This window comes from Malus sylvestris, chromosome 7 (genome assembly GCF_916048215.2).
Source record: "Malus sylvestris chromosome 7, drMalSylv7.2, whole genome shotgun sequence".
In the NCBI taxonomy this organism is placed as follows: Eukaryota; Viridiplantae; Streptophyta; class Magnoliopsida; order Rosales; family Rosaceae; genus Malus; species Malus sylvestris.
In genome coordinates this window covers 34,744,383-34,762,979 of record NC_062266.1, presented here as the reverse complement: position 1 = coordinate 34,762,979, position 18,597 = coordinate 34,744,383, and the positions used below count along the sequence as shown (strand labels likewise).

The following is an 18,597-nucleotide window of genomic DNA, read 5'->3' as shown; positions in this document are numbered from 1 at the left end:
TTATTTATTTTATAAATAATTTATTTTTAATTTCTACTTGGATGACACGTGGCGCCCAATCAATGTCCACGGAGACTTAATAGTTTGACTAACGGATGTATGAGACTGTCCCAAAATTTACACTTTAGGTATGACTTTGAGACGAAAAAAACTTGATGTACTAAATGTTGAAAACCACGAAACATGAGGGTAGTAAACAGTCTTTTACCCTTAAATTTAATATAAAATTTATAAATTAAATGATGTGTTATTAATAAGAAATGAGCACATTTATTAACGCTTAAGTAATTATACAATCATCAATTTCTATATTATTTAGTTTACAAATTTAATTTCGTGATCTTGCATAGCAATATTTATGTACACCTAATGTGGGAGAATTGGACAGCAAAGTCGCTTACGTAAAAACTACAGACAATTAAATTATTAATTATGTCTTACTTTCTATCTTTTATTTGGTAAGCAAACGATCAAATTCTTACAAAATACAAATGAAAGGTAACGAGGCAAACCAAGACGCGGTCTCTCTCTCTCTATGTGGACTCCTCAGCCGCCGCCCCTTGCTTTGCTTGGGGCAGGCAGCAGCTCGTTATCTCTTTTTTCTCCTCATTTCCTCCTTTCTTTTTTATCCTTTCCTTATTTTCCTTCCCTCTTATCTCTTCTTCACTTTCCTCATCCCTGCATCCACTTCTTCTTCCTTCCCCTTTTCTAGTCTCCTTCCTTCATTTCCATTCTCGGTTATCCCTCGAGTTTTATCTTAATTTTTCTTGAGCTAGGTCCCAACATCTCTTGAGCTTGTCTCATATTTAGGCTTCATGTCTCTTATCCGTCGTATTTCGCCCACTTTTATTACTTTTGGTCTTTAAATTTTCGTTCCTTCCCCTCCCTAGCTGTGATACTTCATCTCAATCCCATCATGTGCTCGAATCGGCAGGCTCCTATTAGAAATTGGATATCATATCTACTGACCTCTCTCACTTCCATTCCTGAAACCTGCATGTCGGATCCCTAGTGTTGTGTATTTTACATACCCCTTAGCCTCACTCTCTACCCATATGCTTCTTTGTTTGTATATATTTGAAGGGCTCGTAAAGAGACTCGGTTTGGAATTTGGCTTCCTCCAAAGATGTGTCAGTGGCGGTAGTGTGGTTTTTTCTGCTAGAGATTAGGGTTTTTTTATTTTTTTTATTTATCTTTTATTTTTTGCGGCCTTCGGGCTTAAACTTGTGTGGACCTCCCGTTGTATCTTTGGTTACTGTTCTCATTTTGCTTGGCCCTGTTACTTTATCTTTAGTTGTTTATCCAATTCTTATTGAGACTAGTTTTTAATGTAATGAACATATCTTACTTGATTAAAATAATAATAATAAATAAATAAAACAAACAAACAAATGGAAGGTGGGACCTTAGGGGGCGTTTGTTTGAGCTCGCTAGCTTTCGCTGGTTTGGACTGGACTATGTAGTAGTCTAGTCTCGTGTTTGTTAACAGTCCAGAACTAAGTTTAATGAGATTAGAAGGGACTCACGGGGACTAACTCCCTCGCTAGCAAACCTGTCGAGAACCATGGGTTTAGCGGGGACTAACTCCCTCTCGTCTTCCTCTGCTCCTATGTTTTCACAAACGCCGAGAGCCACCATCATTCCCTCTCGCCAATTCCCCCTTCCCCTCCTCCTCTCTCCTCGCTTTCTTCTCTTTCTGCTCCACCGAGATCTGAGCTTGGCTCGAACTCGGTCGCGACGACGACAGTTGCTCCATCCTCTTCATGCTACAAGTCTACACGTTGCTTACAAAGTCTGCTTCTTTGCAACTCTAGCCACCTATACCCAGATTTGAAACCCACCACACCCACCGCCTAATTCTTAACATCCAACCACCAAAATTTGAAAAGAAAAAAAAAATCAATTCGATAACAACAACAAACTCAGTAGAAAAATTCTTCATTTTTCTCATAAAATTAAGAGATTTTCTGAGAAAATCAGAGGGGGTGATGAACGACAACAGCAAAGAAAAGGAAAGGGAAAATAAGAGAGAACAAAAAGGGGTGATGAATGACGTTGTTTTGAGGGAGGAGAATGGAAAGGAAAAGGAAAAGACGAAGAGAGGGAGAGGGTTGGGGCAAAATTAGGAAGAAAAAGGGATCAGAGGAAAAATAATTAGGAAAGGAGATGAGAGGTTTTCAGAATGTTAAAAGAAATAGACAGTGGTAGTAATAAAATATTACTAAATATGTATTAAATAATATAAAATATTAATAAAATATGAATGAGAAAATATAATATTAGAATTTGTTGTTATCCTGTTTTTTAGTCTGACACTGCATCAAACGCTTCACTAAGTCAGTCCAGTTTAGTCTAGTCTAAACCAGTCAAACTTAGTCCTTGAAGCTAGTCCAGTCCGAGATAGTCCAGTATAACAAACGCACCCTTAGTTCGTTTATAAGGAAGATTGCAAATGAAAAAGCTACAGGGCGGCTCTCTTCCTTGATCAGATTCTTAGACATGCATAAAAAACCCACCGGAAGTACTACTTTCATTTTGTGCATGGATTGCTAAGCGCTGGTTGAATTCTAGGATAAAATTTTCGGCGTAATCGTCACACGAGGTAGTACACCACGTGTCATTATACAAATGGTGGGATATGTGTGTTAAAAAGTTAATAACTTAAAAAATAAAATTTTCCACCACTTACATAAAGACACGTGGTGTTTCATCCGTGTTCCTGTAACAATGAAAAAAAATTTGTATTATAGAATAGAACCTTTGTCCTAACAAATTAAAAAATTCACCATATCTTTTGGAGAGCATTTTTGCTCACCAGTCTGGGTGAGCATTACCAACACATTAATTATTATTAATATTAGGATTTTAAATATAAACTTTGTGTAACACATTGTTTATCTCTAATTTAGACTCAAACAAACACACAGATTAAATCACAATCATTCAACTACAGTGTAATGCTCACAACCACCTAATCCCTAAAGCAAAAACTCGCTCTGTCTTTTAAGTTCAATAAAATACGAAAAGAAAAGAAAAAGTGCACCATTTTCCACGCCACCTAAAAAGTAATTACACTTTTTGTTTTTTGTACAAATAAAATATCCGTGACATAAATAAAAATAGGAAGATTAAAATAAAAAGATAAGTAAAAATGTTGCTAGCTAGAACAAAACTCGGTACTTGCTTTGCTTCCAAATTTAATTTACTTTTTGTTCACTTTGTGCATTGATAGATCCCAAGGGGAGGGGAGACATAATTGGTGGATTCTATTATCTTTCACAGAACCTTCAAATATATGTTGCATAACTTACACATGGCGTACTATCTAGATTCGTAAAAATCTAAACCTGTGCCATTGCCAATTAGCCATTGGTTCACAACCACAAAAGTTACCACCGCCCTCTGCGTTATCAAGGTCTAGCAATTGCAAGTGCATGCACTTGCATCAGCCATGGAGTGTGGAAAATGCGGTTTTTGTGTGGATTAGAAATGACCAGTATACATCATTGCTAAAAACCCTAAAAGATGACAATCTATAGCATCGTGCTGTGTATCATTCAATCCATGAGATTATGACATTGCTGCGTGTGTTTTGGGCTGCTAATACTAATGGATTATGTTCATGATTAATTTTTGACGTATTGAAAACTTCAACCATGTCATAGTACTAGTTATACCTTTTGGTATTAATCATCTACAGAGGGTTAGCTTATCTCTCAGTCTGTGGTGTTACAAACGTTCTAATCTGATCTTTCCGAACAAAACAATTGATCGGTCAATTACACACCATTCATATTTGCAGAGGTCAGAGTAAAATACAATCCAATCTCTAAGGCTAAGCTGTGGAAAATGAATCAATGGTGTAGAAATAGGATGATAGTTTTATGGACAAGATCTCCTTCCCCACTTCATGACTGGCCCTAAAAGTAAAACAGGTCGGTTTGACCGTCGGTTAGTATTTGTTGTTGAACAATAGTTGGCTACTCAAGAATGTGTAGAAACTTCAATTTAAAAATTTTTGTGTTCGAATCAAAATCATAGAGTTTTGTACTTATGATGAGAATCTGACATATTATGAATCATTATGTCAAAGGTTGTCTCTGCAAAAAAAAAGAAAAAGAATTAAAACTTTAGTTAATCTATTATACCAAATATATAGACAGTTTGTAATACTTTTACCAATTTTGTTTAACTGTTTATATATACAGTTGGATAACTAAACGACTTGAGTTTTAATTATTTTTTTTTTGCAAAGACTATCTTTATGAAGTGATTTATAATATAAACGGTTCTGATTATGCACACAAAAATCTAACTTTTGAGTAGTAATTTTTATTTCTTTCTTTGAGCAGTTAAGCATTAATGTTTGTTGTTTCTTTGATGCTAGAAGACTGGAGAAGTTTCGAAACCTGCAGGGCAGAGCGGGCGGGCAGGGCTGCCAGAGGTAGATGTATATATATGCATGCATGTGAGAATGCGACTGACCAAACACCAATGGTCCCTGTTAATATGGCGGTAAAAAAACTGGTGCGAATTAACTTGCTCAGGTTAGGTGCCATCCCACCCCATCCCATGTGCCCTAATTTATGCGGTGGGTCCCGTAGGTATACGACCAATCAGTACAGGATTAACATGCCCTAGCTAGAAATTACAACCATTCGGTTTGGGAATGAAAATATCGTATCAATCTTCACAACCATGAAGGTTAACCACATTCAAAACGACAAATTAACAATCGAAGATTATCCGAAATTATATCTACCGGGTAACAAGTTTCTCATCGACTAATAGTTATATTCATCTCGTCAATGCAAAACAAATCATTTGTTTAACTAACACATTATAATTTAATAGATGCTAATTTTGTAATAAAATATTCACATCCAACTCATCAAAAGCATAACATATTTTGGAGGTGTTCATGATAAACCAAATATGAGCAAGTTAAGCAAATTGGTACGAAAAGAAAGGGGAGGGATAACAAAAGCAAACAAAAAGACAGAACAAATTATCAAGTAATTCCAATACTTGTGAATATATATATTGGATTATATTATTCTAGGCGGAATCGGAGCTAGATACGAATCAGAGACCTATATAACCATATTCAAAACTGCAACCAGATAATATTCATTGTTTTTATCCATATCCAAATATTCATCTCCAAACTCGCCTCATTCAAGTTGTTTTCCAAGGTTATTGAGTTTAACGGATTGAATTGCTATCTTTTAGTCCTAGCCTATGGCGTTCCCATCATAATTATTAAGAAATCCTAACCCTAAAATTCTATAAGATTGGCTTTTCTCCTAAGTCCACCGTTGTTAGTGACTGTATTTTTTTCGGCCACCTTTATGACCATTTCATCCCCAATAGGTTTGTTTAGTGGTTTATTCTATTAAATACCTACTTTCTATTACGATCGATGACCACATAGCGACAAGATTATTAGGGTTTCTTATTAAAAAAAGAAAAAGATAATTAGGGTTGGTCGACATACAATAGCCAACAATATGTGGTATTTTTTAAATTTGTTCACACTTCAATTTCAAACTTGAAATTAATCAGTTCAAAGCTAAAGTTATCTACAGTACATATGGCATGTCGGTAATTGACTCATGGAACCGCAACAGATACGATCCTCCTGTGTTATATACTCGTCAATACTCAAAAGTTCTGCATGTTTTGTCCAAATCCATTGTACTTTATACATTTAACTATTGAAATCGCGACAGATACGTACGTGTCATGCTCTTACATTATCAGAGATTACATCAATCATACTCGTCGTCATCTGTGTCTTGTCCATATTTGTTTGTACCTTAAACTTTGAGAACATGACTTTTCCTCGTATGTCTTGATTATGTGTAACCGGAGATATAAACCTGCGATACTCATAGATCTATGAATTCTTGGGAATTTGAATGTAGTTAGGAAAAGTCAGCTTTACTGATACAAAGTCCGCATCCCACTAAACTTTGGCTGATATAGTTTGGCTTCCCAAGAGAGCAATCGCTCCATCTCCATCCATGGAGGGAGCACCACAAGCAGCATCTAAACCTTTTTTTAAGACCCAATTGCATTATAATATCTGTAGTTTCCGTCCATTTTGGAGAGTTTGAGACCGTTAATTAGATATATTATAGTAATTAGCAATTGTTAATTAGACATAGCAAGATCAATTAAGTCCCCCCATGCCCTCCAAAAACTGGAAACAATGGTTAATCTATGGAACCCAATGCTTACTGTTTCGATGCAAGGTTATGACATCACATTTGCAGACGCGTTGTGCGTCATACCATGACGAGGTGATGATATCACGCGAGGGACAAAAGTTAGGCCACCACCGGCGGGTCTCTCGGTGCCATCAACATAAACTGACAAGCATGGTGACTTGGTCTACTGATCTAGTCAATGACTCCCATGTCCTATCCTCCCAAGTTGCACCGAATTGGCAGGCATTATTGGGATGGGCATCTTTTTGGATTTTCTTTGTGGAAACTCTGGAGATGTTCACATTTTAATAGTTTATCATATATAATGTAGCTTGTTTTTATTAGTTATTATTTATGTTTAATTTTAAATAATAAAATTTAAATAATTTCGGACCGCATAATATATGATAAATGATTAAGATGTAAGAATTCATAGAATCCCTACAATTTGAATTCGGATTAGATCCAAATCTGTATTATTGGCCATAGATGATGACAGGTTATTGGCTAGGATGTCACGTGTTCAAGACATGTAAGTCAATTTATTAAAATGTTGTCACGTGAATACAAAAAGAATTTACAGTAGAACTAATTTACTTTGATGGTGGCATCCCGTTTGAATTAGATAATGACATGTGCAAGTTTCAACACATAAAATTATATTACTGAATCGATATATCACATGGCGATCAAATGGTCATTACATTTTATATAAATTTCTCCATACATTGACACAAGTTGAACCACAAATTTACTCGAAAAAAAAAAAAGAATTCTAGTGCGTTTGTAGGATTAAAGAATGAGGAAGAAACTCACTGCCGCCCCTAAGTCCATCATTTCTTTTACAACCTAATAATTTTTGCTTGCAAATTGGTGAAGATATTGCTGGTTCTATGATTTCAGCTCTCCTTCAAAGTATCCGGTCCATAACTATAGTCGCAATTTAATAATCGTTATTACCGCCAACAATTGCGTTGAGTGCACTTTGTAATCACTAGCATAACATATGCTAGACATTTGTAACATGTTCATGAGCAAATAAATATAAATAAAAAGAGCCACTCTAACAAGCTATTGACCCAAGTGTTTATTTACACAAGCCATGATGGAGCACCTTCAAATTTTCTTTAAATTAAGGTAACAATTTGCTACTGATGCTAGAAATGATGTGTTGGTGCATGAAACATGTGTATGAGGTAATACTTAAGCATAACATGTCATTTTTGTGGAATGAGGATCCTTTCCGGATTCTTTTTGTGAGGATCCCGGAGATCCTCTAATCACGTCCGTTCATCGTACATCGTACGGTTAGAAATTATTGTAATTTTTTTTATTTAAAATTGAATATAAATAATACTTAATGAAAACTGGTCGCACGATTTACAATGAACGGACTTAATCAGAGGATCTCTAGCATCCTCACAAAGAGAATCCAAAGAAGATCCTCATTCATTTTTGTTATTATTGTAAGAGACGAAATTTCCAAATGAATCAGAATATAAGTCATCAAAATATCTTAATATATACGACTCGCTAGCTACTTTAAGAAATCTTTATATATGAAAACTGTATATAGGACTCAAAGAGAGGCCCACTGTTTATTTTGAGTGGAAATGCTGCACATCAGCTTCTCTTGTTGTTTTTTTAAAAACCCTGCACGTGCAAATGCTGCAGAACATCTTCATTTTTTGTTCAATCATTCAGAAACCAACGATAGAGAAAGCTTTTTGACCTTTATTAACAACCACAATACTCTAACAACAATACTTTTTTAATATTTTAGTCCCTACATTAAAAAATTATACTACAAGGACATTCCATTGCAGAAAATATTCCTTTAGGGACCCAAATATTTCCTTAAAGTTCTTAAACGAGTCCTCAAAGCTGGTGGTGGTTATGTGAGTGCCTAAATAGGGACCCCTATTAGAAATGCTCTTATATACAATACTTTTAGGGTAGTGCTATTCACACATATTTTTTTACCTTCCCTACGCCCTTGTTAACTTTTGTTCATTGATATTATTGAATTCATTTGATCTGACTACTATAAATTGAGAGGGTTATGTAAGAGGTAAAAATGGGTACGTGCATAGCACCACCTTACTTTTAATTGCTAAACTAAAGATATTGTTCATAGAAAAAAATTTCAAGACACAACATTTAACGACTTCACACATTACTTTGAATGAATTGATAATATTGTGACAACTCTGGAAACCATTGTCCAATAATGATTCCCTACCATTGTCCTTTAATGATTTCCTCACCCTCATTTTTAGAGGGGCCTCCCACTGTATCTTTTACTCTAGTTACTTTACTCTCTCAATGAAAATTACACTAACGTGAACGTAGCCTTGTATCTTAAACCTTAGTTACTCTGTTACTTTACTCTCAATCGAAACTACACCAGCATTAACGTTGCTCAACTTCTGTGAACTGTGATACATCTCGTGTTCTAGTATGTTTGTGTGATTTTATAATTGAGTCTAAGTTAATCTAGCTTTATGCATCAAGATCATGATATTTCCTTCACACATAATAATGAATTGTTGTGCTGTGCACAAAGTATATGTACAATAAGTGATGCCCGATGTGCCACCATAAGCTAAAATCACTCCCCTTCCAAATACTACCAAGTGTTCTTAGGCATGACCTACACTATTAGGCCCAAACATGTGACTGGACTTCTCTATACTGGCCTAAATATAATCATGGCCCAACCCATTTCATATACTGGATCGCATGTACATGTAGGCCTAAATATAATCAAAGCCCATGGAGAAGTCCAGTCAAAATACGTGTGGGAGCACACACTAGCTACTTTGACAGTTTGACTTTGGTGACCAACTAACTTTTCAGTTACTCGCGCGCAAACTACACGTCGTTTCTGGAGTTAGCATCGCCTGCTTCCCAATTCTCTTCCGAAACCCGACCCGAAACCTTCCCCAGACTACCTCTTCTCCCTCTCGACAACTTTTCCGTCACTTTCCCGAGAAAATTTGAGGAAGAAGAAAATGGAGAACTCTACGCAAGAATCGCATCTCCGACAGGAGAACTCGGTGACGTACGAGTCGCCGTACCCGCTGTACGCCATGGCCTTCCCCTCGCCCCAAACCCGAACCCGCCACCAGCACCATCGGATCGCCGTCGGCAGCTTTATCGAGGAGTACTCGAACCGGGTCGACATCCTCTCCTTCGACCCGGATACCCTTTCAATAAAACTGAACCCGACCCTCTCCTTCGACCACCCTTATCCGCCCACCAAGCTCATGTTCCACCCGAACCCCAACGCCCTCCATAAAACCAATGACCTCTTAGCTTCCTCCGGCGACTACCTCCGCCTCTGGGAGGTCGGCGACTCCTCCGTCGAGCCCATCCAGGTGTTAAACAACAGCAAGACCAGCGAGTTCTGCGCCCCACTGACGTCGTTCGATTGGAACGACATCGAGCCCCGGCGAATTGGGACTTCCAGCATCGACACCACCTGCACAATTTGGGACATTGAAAAGGGGGTCGTCGAAACCCAGCTGATTGCGCACGATAAAGAGGTATACGATATCGCGTGGGGGGAAGCTAGGGTTTTTGCTTCGGTTTCGGCTGATGGGTCGGTGAGAATTTTCGATTTGAGGGACAAGGAGCACTCCACGATCATCTACGAGAGCCCTCAGCCGGATACCCCTTTGCTCCGATTGGCTTGGAACAAGCAGGATTTGAGGTCCATGGCTACAATTCTGATGGACAGCAATAAAGTTGTGATCTTGGATATCCGATCGCCGACCATGCCAGTGGCGGAGCTGGAGAGGCACAGAGGTAGTGTAAATGCTATTGCTTGGGCCCCCCAGAGTTGTAGGCACATTTGCTCTGCTGGGGATGACACTCGGGCGCTTATTTGGGACCTGCCCACGGTTGCTGGGCCGAATGGAATCGACCCCATGTCGATGTACTCCGCAGGTGCGGAGATTAATCAGCTGCAGTGGTCTGCTGCACAGCCTGATTGGATTTCCATTGCATTTTCTAACAAGATGCAGCTTTTGAAGGTGTGAGGGCGGGAAGCTGGGAGGCTTGTTTTCTCATATGGATTGTAAGTGTTCAGTCAAGTGTTTTCTGCTTGTGCTTGCTTTGATTGATTTTATGACTGCTCTACTGATGTAATTTAGGCTAAATTGATTAGTTTGTTTAAAACTATTGAATTCATCACATTGCTTTTGAATTCGCTTTTGTCGAGAATTAAACATAAGGTTATAGGACTAGACTGTAGTACAAATGAAGAGAAATATCATTAGACTGTAATACTAATTAGCAAGAAATCAAAATTACAAATCCAGAAAGCAAAAGCCGGTACTAAAATAAAACAAAAACATGAAGCCTTTCGACCCTTGTCATCACAAATCCGCCTTTCTCCCTGGTCTTAGCACCGTGTTCCCATCTTATATGTGTGCGAGAAAGATACTTACATTAGGACTTTCTCCAATCATTTTTGCTCATAAGTGCTTTTATTAAAAGTAAAGCAACAAGTTGAAGTTTATTCAAAGTTCAAGTGTTTATTGAAAAACACTTTGAAGTGTTTCATGAAGAAGCACATGTTTCTCTAGAAAGCACTTTTAAATTCACATAAACACTTTTAAGCTAATCTGTCAAACGCACTTTTAAATTCACATAAGCACATGTTTCTCCAGAAATTACTTTTAGTTTGTTTAAAACTATTGAATTCATCACATTGCTTGCTTTAAGTTAGTTTGAGACTGATCTGTTTTCGTGAGTTTGTAAGTTTTGCATATCTGAATTGCTAGTAAATGTCGTAAATATTTGAATCTGGGATAGATGTTCGGGTGCATGTGTTGCAGAGTTATTGAAAAACATTTACATTTGTGCGAAAAGTCCATCATCCTGCCAATTTTTTCACGGTTTTCTTCTATATGATATTTGGTCTCATTGTTAACCTTCTGGCCTTTTTGCAAATGGTTCCTTTGAAATTCCAACCTTACCAATCTGTTCATGAGCTTCTTCTCTGTATACTATTATGGCACACTGATGTACAATTGAAACATAGACAGTGAAGTCTTCATCCGCATGGTAGCTGTCCGTGTGTATTAGTAGTTGGGTGGTGTTATCCACACACCGTTTTTACCTCCCACACACCCCCTGTTAATTTTTTGTCCTTTGATTAATAATTGATGAGCTAGTCATTATTGTTAACTGCTATAATCATGTCATACTCTGATTTCTTTCCGATCACAACAGATCGTGTGTATTTTTTTTTTCATTCTTTTCGGTTCAGTCAGAGGTCGCACTTGGTGCGATGGCAAGTGCCTTCGCCCATGAGCGGTAGGTCTCGGGTTCGAGACTTGGGAGCAGCCTCTCCATAAATGGGGGTAAGACTAGCCGACATTCACCTCTCCCAGACCCTGCGTAAAGCGGGAGCCTTGTGCACTGGGTACGACCTTTTCGGTTCAGTCATTTTGTCCTTATTGACGGGATAAGTTGCATGTTTAACTTCTTTTGATGCAGGCATCCTGTGTTGATGGAAGCAGTGATGATCACTAGGGGGAGTTAGCTGGAAGTAGTTCTTCAATTACCTATGAGCCTTGTTTATAAAGGAATATGGTTAGCTTTGCACTCATTAGAGATCTATTTATCGTTGATTATCAACTAGTCTTGGTCTAGACCCACAATGTGAGTAGTGTATCTTCCCCTCACACGCTTCGCCCCTTTTTAGATCCAATGTTAATTGTACCTGTTAGTGTTGGCCTCTCCTGTATCGCATATGTTATTCCCTCATGTTTGACAGTACTCTACTTGAAAAAGAAGGAAAAAGGAAGTTGTCGGACAGTTTTGGTTGGTGCTATATATAAAATGTGTGGTGACAAGGTTTGCTAGATTGTTTTGATATCGATTCCCAGATCAAACGTGATTGCGTTGTATTTCTGTTGTGTTTTGCAACGTGTGAGATTGGGGAAACCATAAACGAGGTGCTGCGGAGCTGAGATGCGGTTTTTCCTTTGGCTTTACTGGCTGCATATGATTTCGTCTCTCATTCATCACAAGAGAAGTGAAAATTGTTTTTTTAATAAATGAGCTAGTTATAATAATTTAGCTCGAATTCGTATTTATCAAAAATCGATTCTATAACCTCTCACTTATAAGTGACGAGAAATATCACTAGACTGTAGTACTAAGCAACAAGAATCACAAGTCCAGAAAGCAAATGTCAGCTCAAATGTAATACGAAAGCTATATGACACGAAGCCTTTGGGCCCTGTCATCACAAATCAACATTTCTCCCCAGTCTTAGCATCGTATTCCCATCTAATATATATACTAGAAAGATACTTAAATTAGGACATTCTCTAATCATTTTTGCTCATAAGTGTTTTTATTAAAAGTAAAGCAACAAGTTGAACTTTATTAAAAGTTCAAGTGTTTATTGAAAAACACTTGGAAGTGCTTCCTAAGAGCATCCCCAATGAGGGTTTTATCCTTCATGAGCTACTACATTTGGGGCCCGTTTGTTTGACCGGATTAGGCATGATTGGACTGGACTAGACTGTAGTCCGTTGTTTGGTCTGCTCCAGGATTAGGTTTAATGAGCTTAGGTCGGACTCGCTTGGATTAAAGACCTCCTTACGCGTTCTTAACGGGGATCCCCAATTTCGGGCGGACTCGTAAGCCCTTCGCTGTTTTGATAGAGAGAACCGCAAGAGAGTCGCTGGTCTTATCTGTGTCTGCGTCTTCCCTCATCGTCATCCTTGCTTGCTCCCTCATCGTCGTTGTTCTCACCATCATCTCTGCGTCTTTCCCTCATCCGCATCTGCTCGCCCTTATATGCTCGGAGTTGTCAGGTAAACTTCGAAACTTTGATTTATTTCTTCAATTTGTTTTGCAGATCGTGATGTTATTGAGCTTTATTTGATTTTGTTGTTTTGGGTTTGAGAAATTTTCAATCATAGACCTCTGCACTTGAACAAATTAGGGCTTTGATGTTTGGGTCAAATTGAGATTAGAATTTGGGGTTTTCATATTTCAACTTTTCTTTCAAATCCGAACTCAGAAACCATGCTTGGCCATAAAATCGACAAGTTTCTTTTGCAGAAATAACACATACTTCCATCTCTGTTATGTTAGCATAAATCTGTGTGGTTTTTCGTTTTTATGTTCTTAGTTCACGAATCTTTACTAGTTTCTCTTTTTTATTTTATTAAATTTCATGTAGGGTTGGATGTTTGTGAATTGTTTGGATGAGAATTAATGTGAGCTGAAGAAATTTTTGTTATGCACTATTTATATGAGATTCTGAGAAAATTAGGTGTTAGTCTGAAGGCATATATAAGGAGATCTGTATTACCAGGCATGTTTGACATTAAAATCCTGACCTATTTTATAGGGCTTATGGAGTTTGGATTACAGTGGAAAATCTGAATATCTTCATTCAGCTTTTAGAGAAACTTTTGCAAGAATTTTCATCTTTGGTCTCATTTTATTTGTTTGTTTGATTCTCTGGGAGAGGCATAAAGATTTCTTCTGATAACAAGGAGAGATGACTAGTGAAAGGATTGTCTTTACTAGTGCATGGGCCATGAATTAGACATTTTTAGTTGGCTTAAAATTTACTCTACTTTTGTGCCACTGGGAAGTATATGAAAGTGAGAGCAATTGCATACAAGTCGAGTTATAACGTGCACCCAATGAATTTCCATAGTTGTTCTTATAAGCAGCTAATCTGAAAATTTTGTGTCCTTTCATACTTTGGACTTTCTATATGGCAGGAGGGTTAACTAGCATGCATCTTGAATGCATTTGGATTCATATACCAACTTCCCGCCCACCCCTCCTTTTAAAGTGAATAAAAAACACTCACAACTCTGTTCATTCACAGGAAAATACTACTTGTTAACTATGATGGCTTTGTAATTAAGCCTTGCGACCATGGCTTTACAACTAAGCCTTGCTATATCTCACGTGACAAGTGATGAAAGAGTCTGGTTTGTGGTTATGTTCGAAGTCGTATCCTCTGTTTGGTTTTGTTTCTGCATTTTTTGATTTCCTTTTACCTTCCTCGGACCACCTTGTTTGAATGGCTTTGGAGATAGGCAGGAAGAAATTCCACATGTCCTGTCAATGCCCAACCATGATATTACAATGTGAATGTTTTGTACCGTGTGGGGTTGATGCTGAACTGCAATATTCTGTGGTTGTTGGTTGCAAAGAAGAGGAGCATAAACGGAAGTGGCCAATGCTAAGAACCCAAGGGAAAACAAGTAACAAACGACTGAAAACCCTCAAGTCTAGAAGAAGGTATAATTCCTAAACCCATAGATCAATTTTCGACATGGATCTATTGAATGTAGTCCTTGGATGTGTGAAAGTTTGCGTTGCATCTCTGTGAATATGACTTCTGTGATATTATAGAAAAACCAAACTGTTTAGGCAATATAAAAAAGGACCCACCATTTTGTAAAACTTCATGGCTGTTTGATATTTGATCGTATGAATTTAACTTTAGAAATACACTTCTTTAATTAGGTGGTAAAGACCCCCAATTCCAGTGTCCTACATGTTTAATTGGATGACAATATCTTCAAAGGAGTGTACTACAAGTTTGAACTATGTTTAATTGGATGACAATAGCTTCTTTTCCTGTTGAATGCTATGTTTCTGATGAATAAGTTTGAACTACAAGTTTTTTTCCTAGATAGCAATTTCAATAAAGGAGGCGGTCTTCTTGTGGTTTTTATCATACAAACTGTTTGTTCACAGTGAAGTCTATATGCATTATGATTGCTACCTTAAGATTGTAATTTAATGTACCATTTCCATAGTTGATGTTGTGAAGTTGACAAAGGATTGGCGTATTTATGATGTTGTTGTGTTGACAGTACAAGAACATGTTTACTTGATAAGGGATGTCATTCGAATAGAAAGAATAACATGGTGGGAAGGTGAAAATTGTGGGAAGGTGAAGAAGTCAGCCAAAGGCTGTTGCTTGCTCCTCTTGTTGCTGTTCATGGACTGAAAAATCTGCTCTAGCTCCTTCACAAAGTTTATGGCACCCCCAACAATTGATGCTTTGTCCCCCTGTAACAAATATTTATAACAATATTAATTTGGTCCAATCCCCAAAAAAAATTCTGTTTAAAAGAACATATGGGTAGAAATCCATGTGAGTTTTTTGGGTTAATCTCCCAAAAACATTTCAATCTAAAGAAAATGGAGATGCAAGGGACTTCTAGTTGTACTGCCTCCGTTAATAGTGGTTAAGCCAGTTTACCCTCACATTCGAGGTTCTTTGTTTGTGTATCTCCCTCCCGTAATATGACTTTTGTAAAAGAAAAACAAAAATAAAAACATATGTAGCTCGATGAAATTTTTTGGCCATTTTTGTACCTCTTGATTTGTTTCTTGTTTTCTTGTTTAAACTTGGAATACTTGTGGAGCCTGCTCTGTGTTCTAACAGAATTGAGATTGTTTTTGTAACTAGACAAAATATTGGAGGGAAAATAAGTGGTAAAACCGCTTTATACACCAAGCCCAATTTCATTTGAATTAGGATATGTATTTATCTTTTCATTTATATTAGCAGGTACTAAAAACAAAACAATTGTCCTCTTTTTTTAAGATTCATAATATACATGGCAAAAATATGCTTCAATTAACCCAGATCATGAGATTTGTAGCATTACTCTATTACACAATGGCAAAAATTTTAGGGCGTTGGGCATATGTTTTTGAGTTATTAAAATAGAACAATAATGTAGTTCTAGTATAAGCAAACACAAATCTGGTGAACAGTACTGTTTTCATTATCCTACTTCTTAGTCCGACACTACACCAAACGCTTCACTAAGTTAGTCCAGCTTAGTCTAGTCTAAGCCAGTCCAGCTTAGTCCCTGCAACTAGTCCAGTCCGAGACAGTTCGATGCAACAAACGCACCCTTGAAGTCCTAATGAGAAATTTCATCCCCAATGAGTTGGAAAATGGGGCTAGATCCACCACGGCTAGCAATTCCCTTCCTTGGGTAGCAAAAAATAAGCTACATGTAGCCCCTAAAAGCAGTGGGTCCCACGAGAAAAGTAGCTACCCATGTGAACCAAATTTTGTCACTCTCTCCCACTTGCGAATACACTTGTACTCCTCTTTTATACTTTTTTAAATTCTTTTTCTTTACATTTTTTGTTCCAAAGGTCATCCTTCATTTTATATGTATGTGTAATGCTTAAGACATAAAATGATATAAGATGTTCTACTAAAAGAGTTTACTGTTATTAATTTCTAAATACAAACACACTACATATTAAAATGACATTGAAAGTTTAGAGACCTAAACTGAAAACATAAACAAACAACATACCTAAATTGCAAGGGCATTACAATTTAATTATGAGATGAAATCTTATCTTGTCTGATTTCGGAGAAACAAACCAAAGGATAAAATTGAGATAAAGAAACCTAATCCAACGGTTCATAAGTGATCAATTCCAACTTTGTCAGAAAATGAATTTTTTTAGGTTGAAATGTTCATAATTTTTTTTTTTTTTTTTGAGATAACACGTCCAAAAATAAACTTAAGAAAAGTTAATACAATTTGTTTTATCGTGTAATCAAATTACTACTATATATATATATATAGCCCCATATAAAGTCCAAAAGTAAATAGCTCCTCATTGGAAGATATTCTTTTATAAAGCCCCAATGATTCCTCGAAGCTCTACAATAGGTTATATCCATAACTTTTCCAGCCACATATAAAGCCCTTCATTGGGAATGCTCTAAATAAGCACATGTTTCTCTATAAATCGCTTCTAAAATTCACATAAAACACTTTCAAGTTAATCAGTCAAATAGTCATGAGTACTTTTTGCTATTAGACAACAGTTTTAATTATTTTAGAAGAAGTCCCAAACAAACCCCGAAAGACCTACCAAATGGTCAATGACTAATTAGCAATAAGTGTTTTTTTTGTTTACTTCAACTAGAACAAACGAACTAAAACGTTACTTTTCTTTCATTAGTATTGGTTGAAACAATAAATAATGGCCTAATTAGATTACTAGTCTTTGTAGTGATAGGGTACTCGGAAAATAGTTTATGTGGTACACAATTAGGATTTAAGCCCATGTGGTGAAAATTTGTTAGAATTTATGCCTAAAATCGAAAAATTCGTTAATGGTTAGCGCATGAGGCTCACATGTGAGGCTAAAAAGTTAAAATTAGCCTCACATGTAAGTCTCACGTGCTAACAATTAACGGAGAATTCTTATCCTCATATATGTGGTTCACTTGTTAATAATTAATGGAGAGTAGACATAATTTTCAATTTTGAGCACAAATCCTAACATAATTCACCATAAGGGCTTCAATCCTAATTTTTTACCACAAGAACTATCATCCAACTATCATATCACCACGGAAACTAATAATCCAATCAGGCCTAAATAGATAAACCACAGGTGCATTACTAATTTTCTGATACATCAAACATGGGTTTGGTTAGGCCAAGATGACTTGGGGGGGGGGGGGGGGGGGGTACGTAGTGTGCTTGTTTAATTATACTTGGGTCTAATTCTCCTTTCCGTACTTTCACTATCGTAACGAAAAATCCATCGACAAATATATGGTAAATGACGTTTATTTAGTTTTGACCTTTGTTTATTTCGTGGATGAGTTCATTTGAAGTGGATAGTATCATAGACTCATAGTGGCCGAGTAGTTGCGATGCTTTCACGAGGAAGAAAATTTGATAATTGTAATAAACGTGTAACAACTACTGAAAGTTCATTTGAGAAAGCGCGCTGTGTTTGGATTAGGTTTAAGTAAATAAGTCTATCTGATATTGTATAATATATTATGAAAGGACCAACATTGAGGTCAGAGTTTTAAATTTCCACGATACAGTCGATATTTCTATGAAAATATCTAAAAAAATCATAGAAAGATATGGAAATGGGGAATGAAGTCTAAAATTCACCTTATATCGGAGAAAGTCTTAAGTTTAGGCTAAAATCGATATATATTATTGATATTTTTGATACATTTGTTAAATATCAAATAAACTCTTATATTTTGTCCAAACCATGGTTGACAAAAATTTCATTATGTCCATCGAAAGCAATAAATATCGATATCGATATTCAATATATGTGTCGATATTTTTATAAATTTGCAAATCAATATTTTCACCGATACTAATATTTTAAACATTAGTCGAAGTGTGTGTATAGACTCTCGATACCGATTCGCGGACGTACGTAGGAACTTAGACTTTTCTGCATTCTTAATTTCTTTCAGAACGTAAATTACAAATTAATCATAGACATATATGCATATGTAGGTTTGGAAAAAAAAAAAAATATATATATATATATATATATGCATATGTAGACAACAACG

The 18,597-nt window shown here is 36.7% G+C and overlaps 1 protein-coding gene across 3 annotated transcripts; it reads left to right on the top strand.

The window, feature by feature from the left end:
• Window positions 1-9,086: 9,086 nt before the first annotated feature.
• LOC126629557 (protein TRANSPARENT TESTA GLABRA 1-like) lies at window positions 9,087-12,088 on the top strand. 3 transcript variants are annotated; one of them, XR_007625784.1, is made up of 3 exons: window positions 9,087-10,293; window positions 11,454-11,584; window positions 11,721-12,088. XR_007625784.1 is itself a non-coding variant. In XM_050299635.1 (2 exons), the coding sequence occupies exon 1, from the start codon at window positions 9,227-9,229 to the stop codon at window positions 10,253-10,255; it is 1,029 nt and encodes a 342-aa protein (XP_050155592.1). In that variant the 5' UTR covers window positions 9,088-9,226; the 3' UTR covers window positions 10,256-10,293; window positions 11,721-12,088. The 3 variants fall into 3 exon arrangements, 1 of the variants encoding a protein (XP_050155592.1); XR_007625783.1 differs by having other exon boundaries at window positions 11,454-11,646; XM_050299635.1 differs by lacking the exon at window positions 11,454-11,584 and having other exon boundaries at window positions 9,088-10,293.
• The last annotated feature ends 6,509 nt before the right edge of the window (window positions 12,089-18,597 follow it).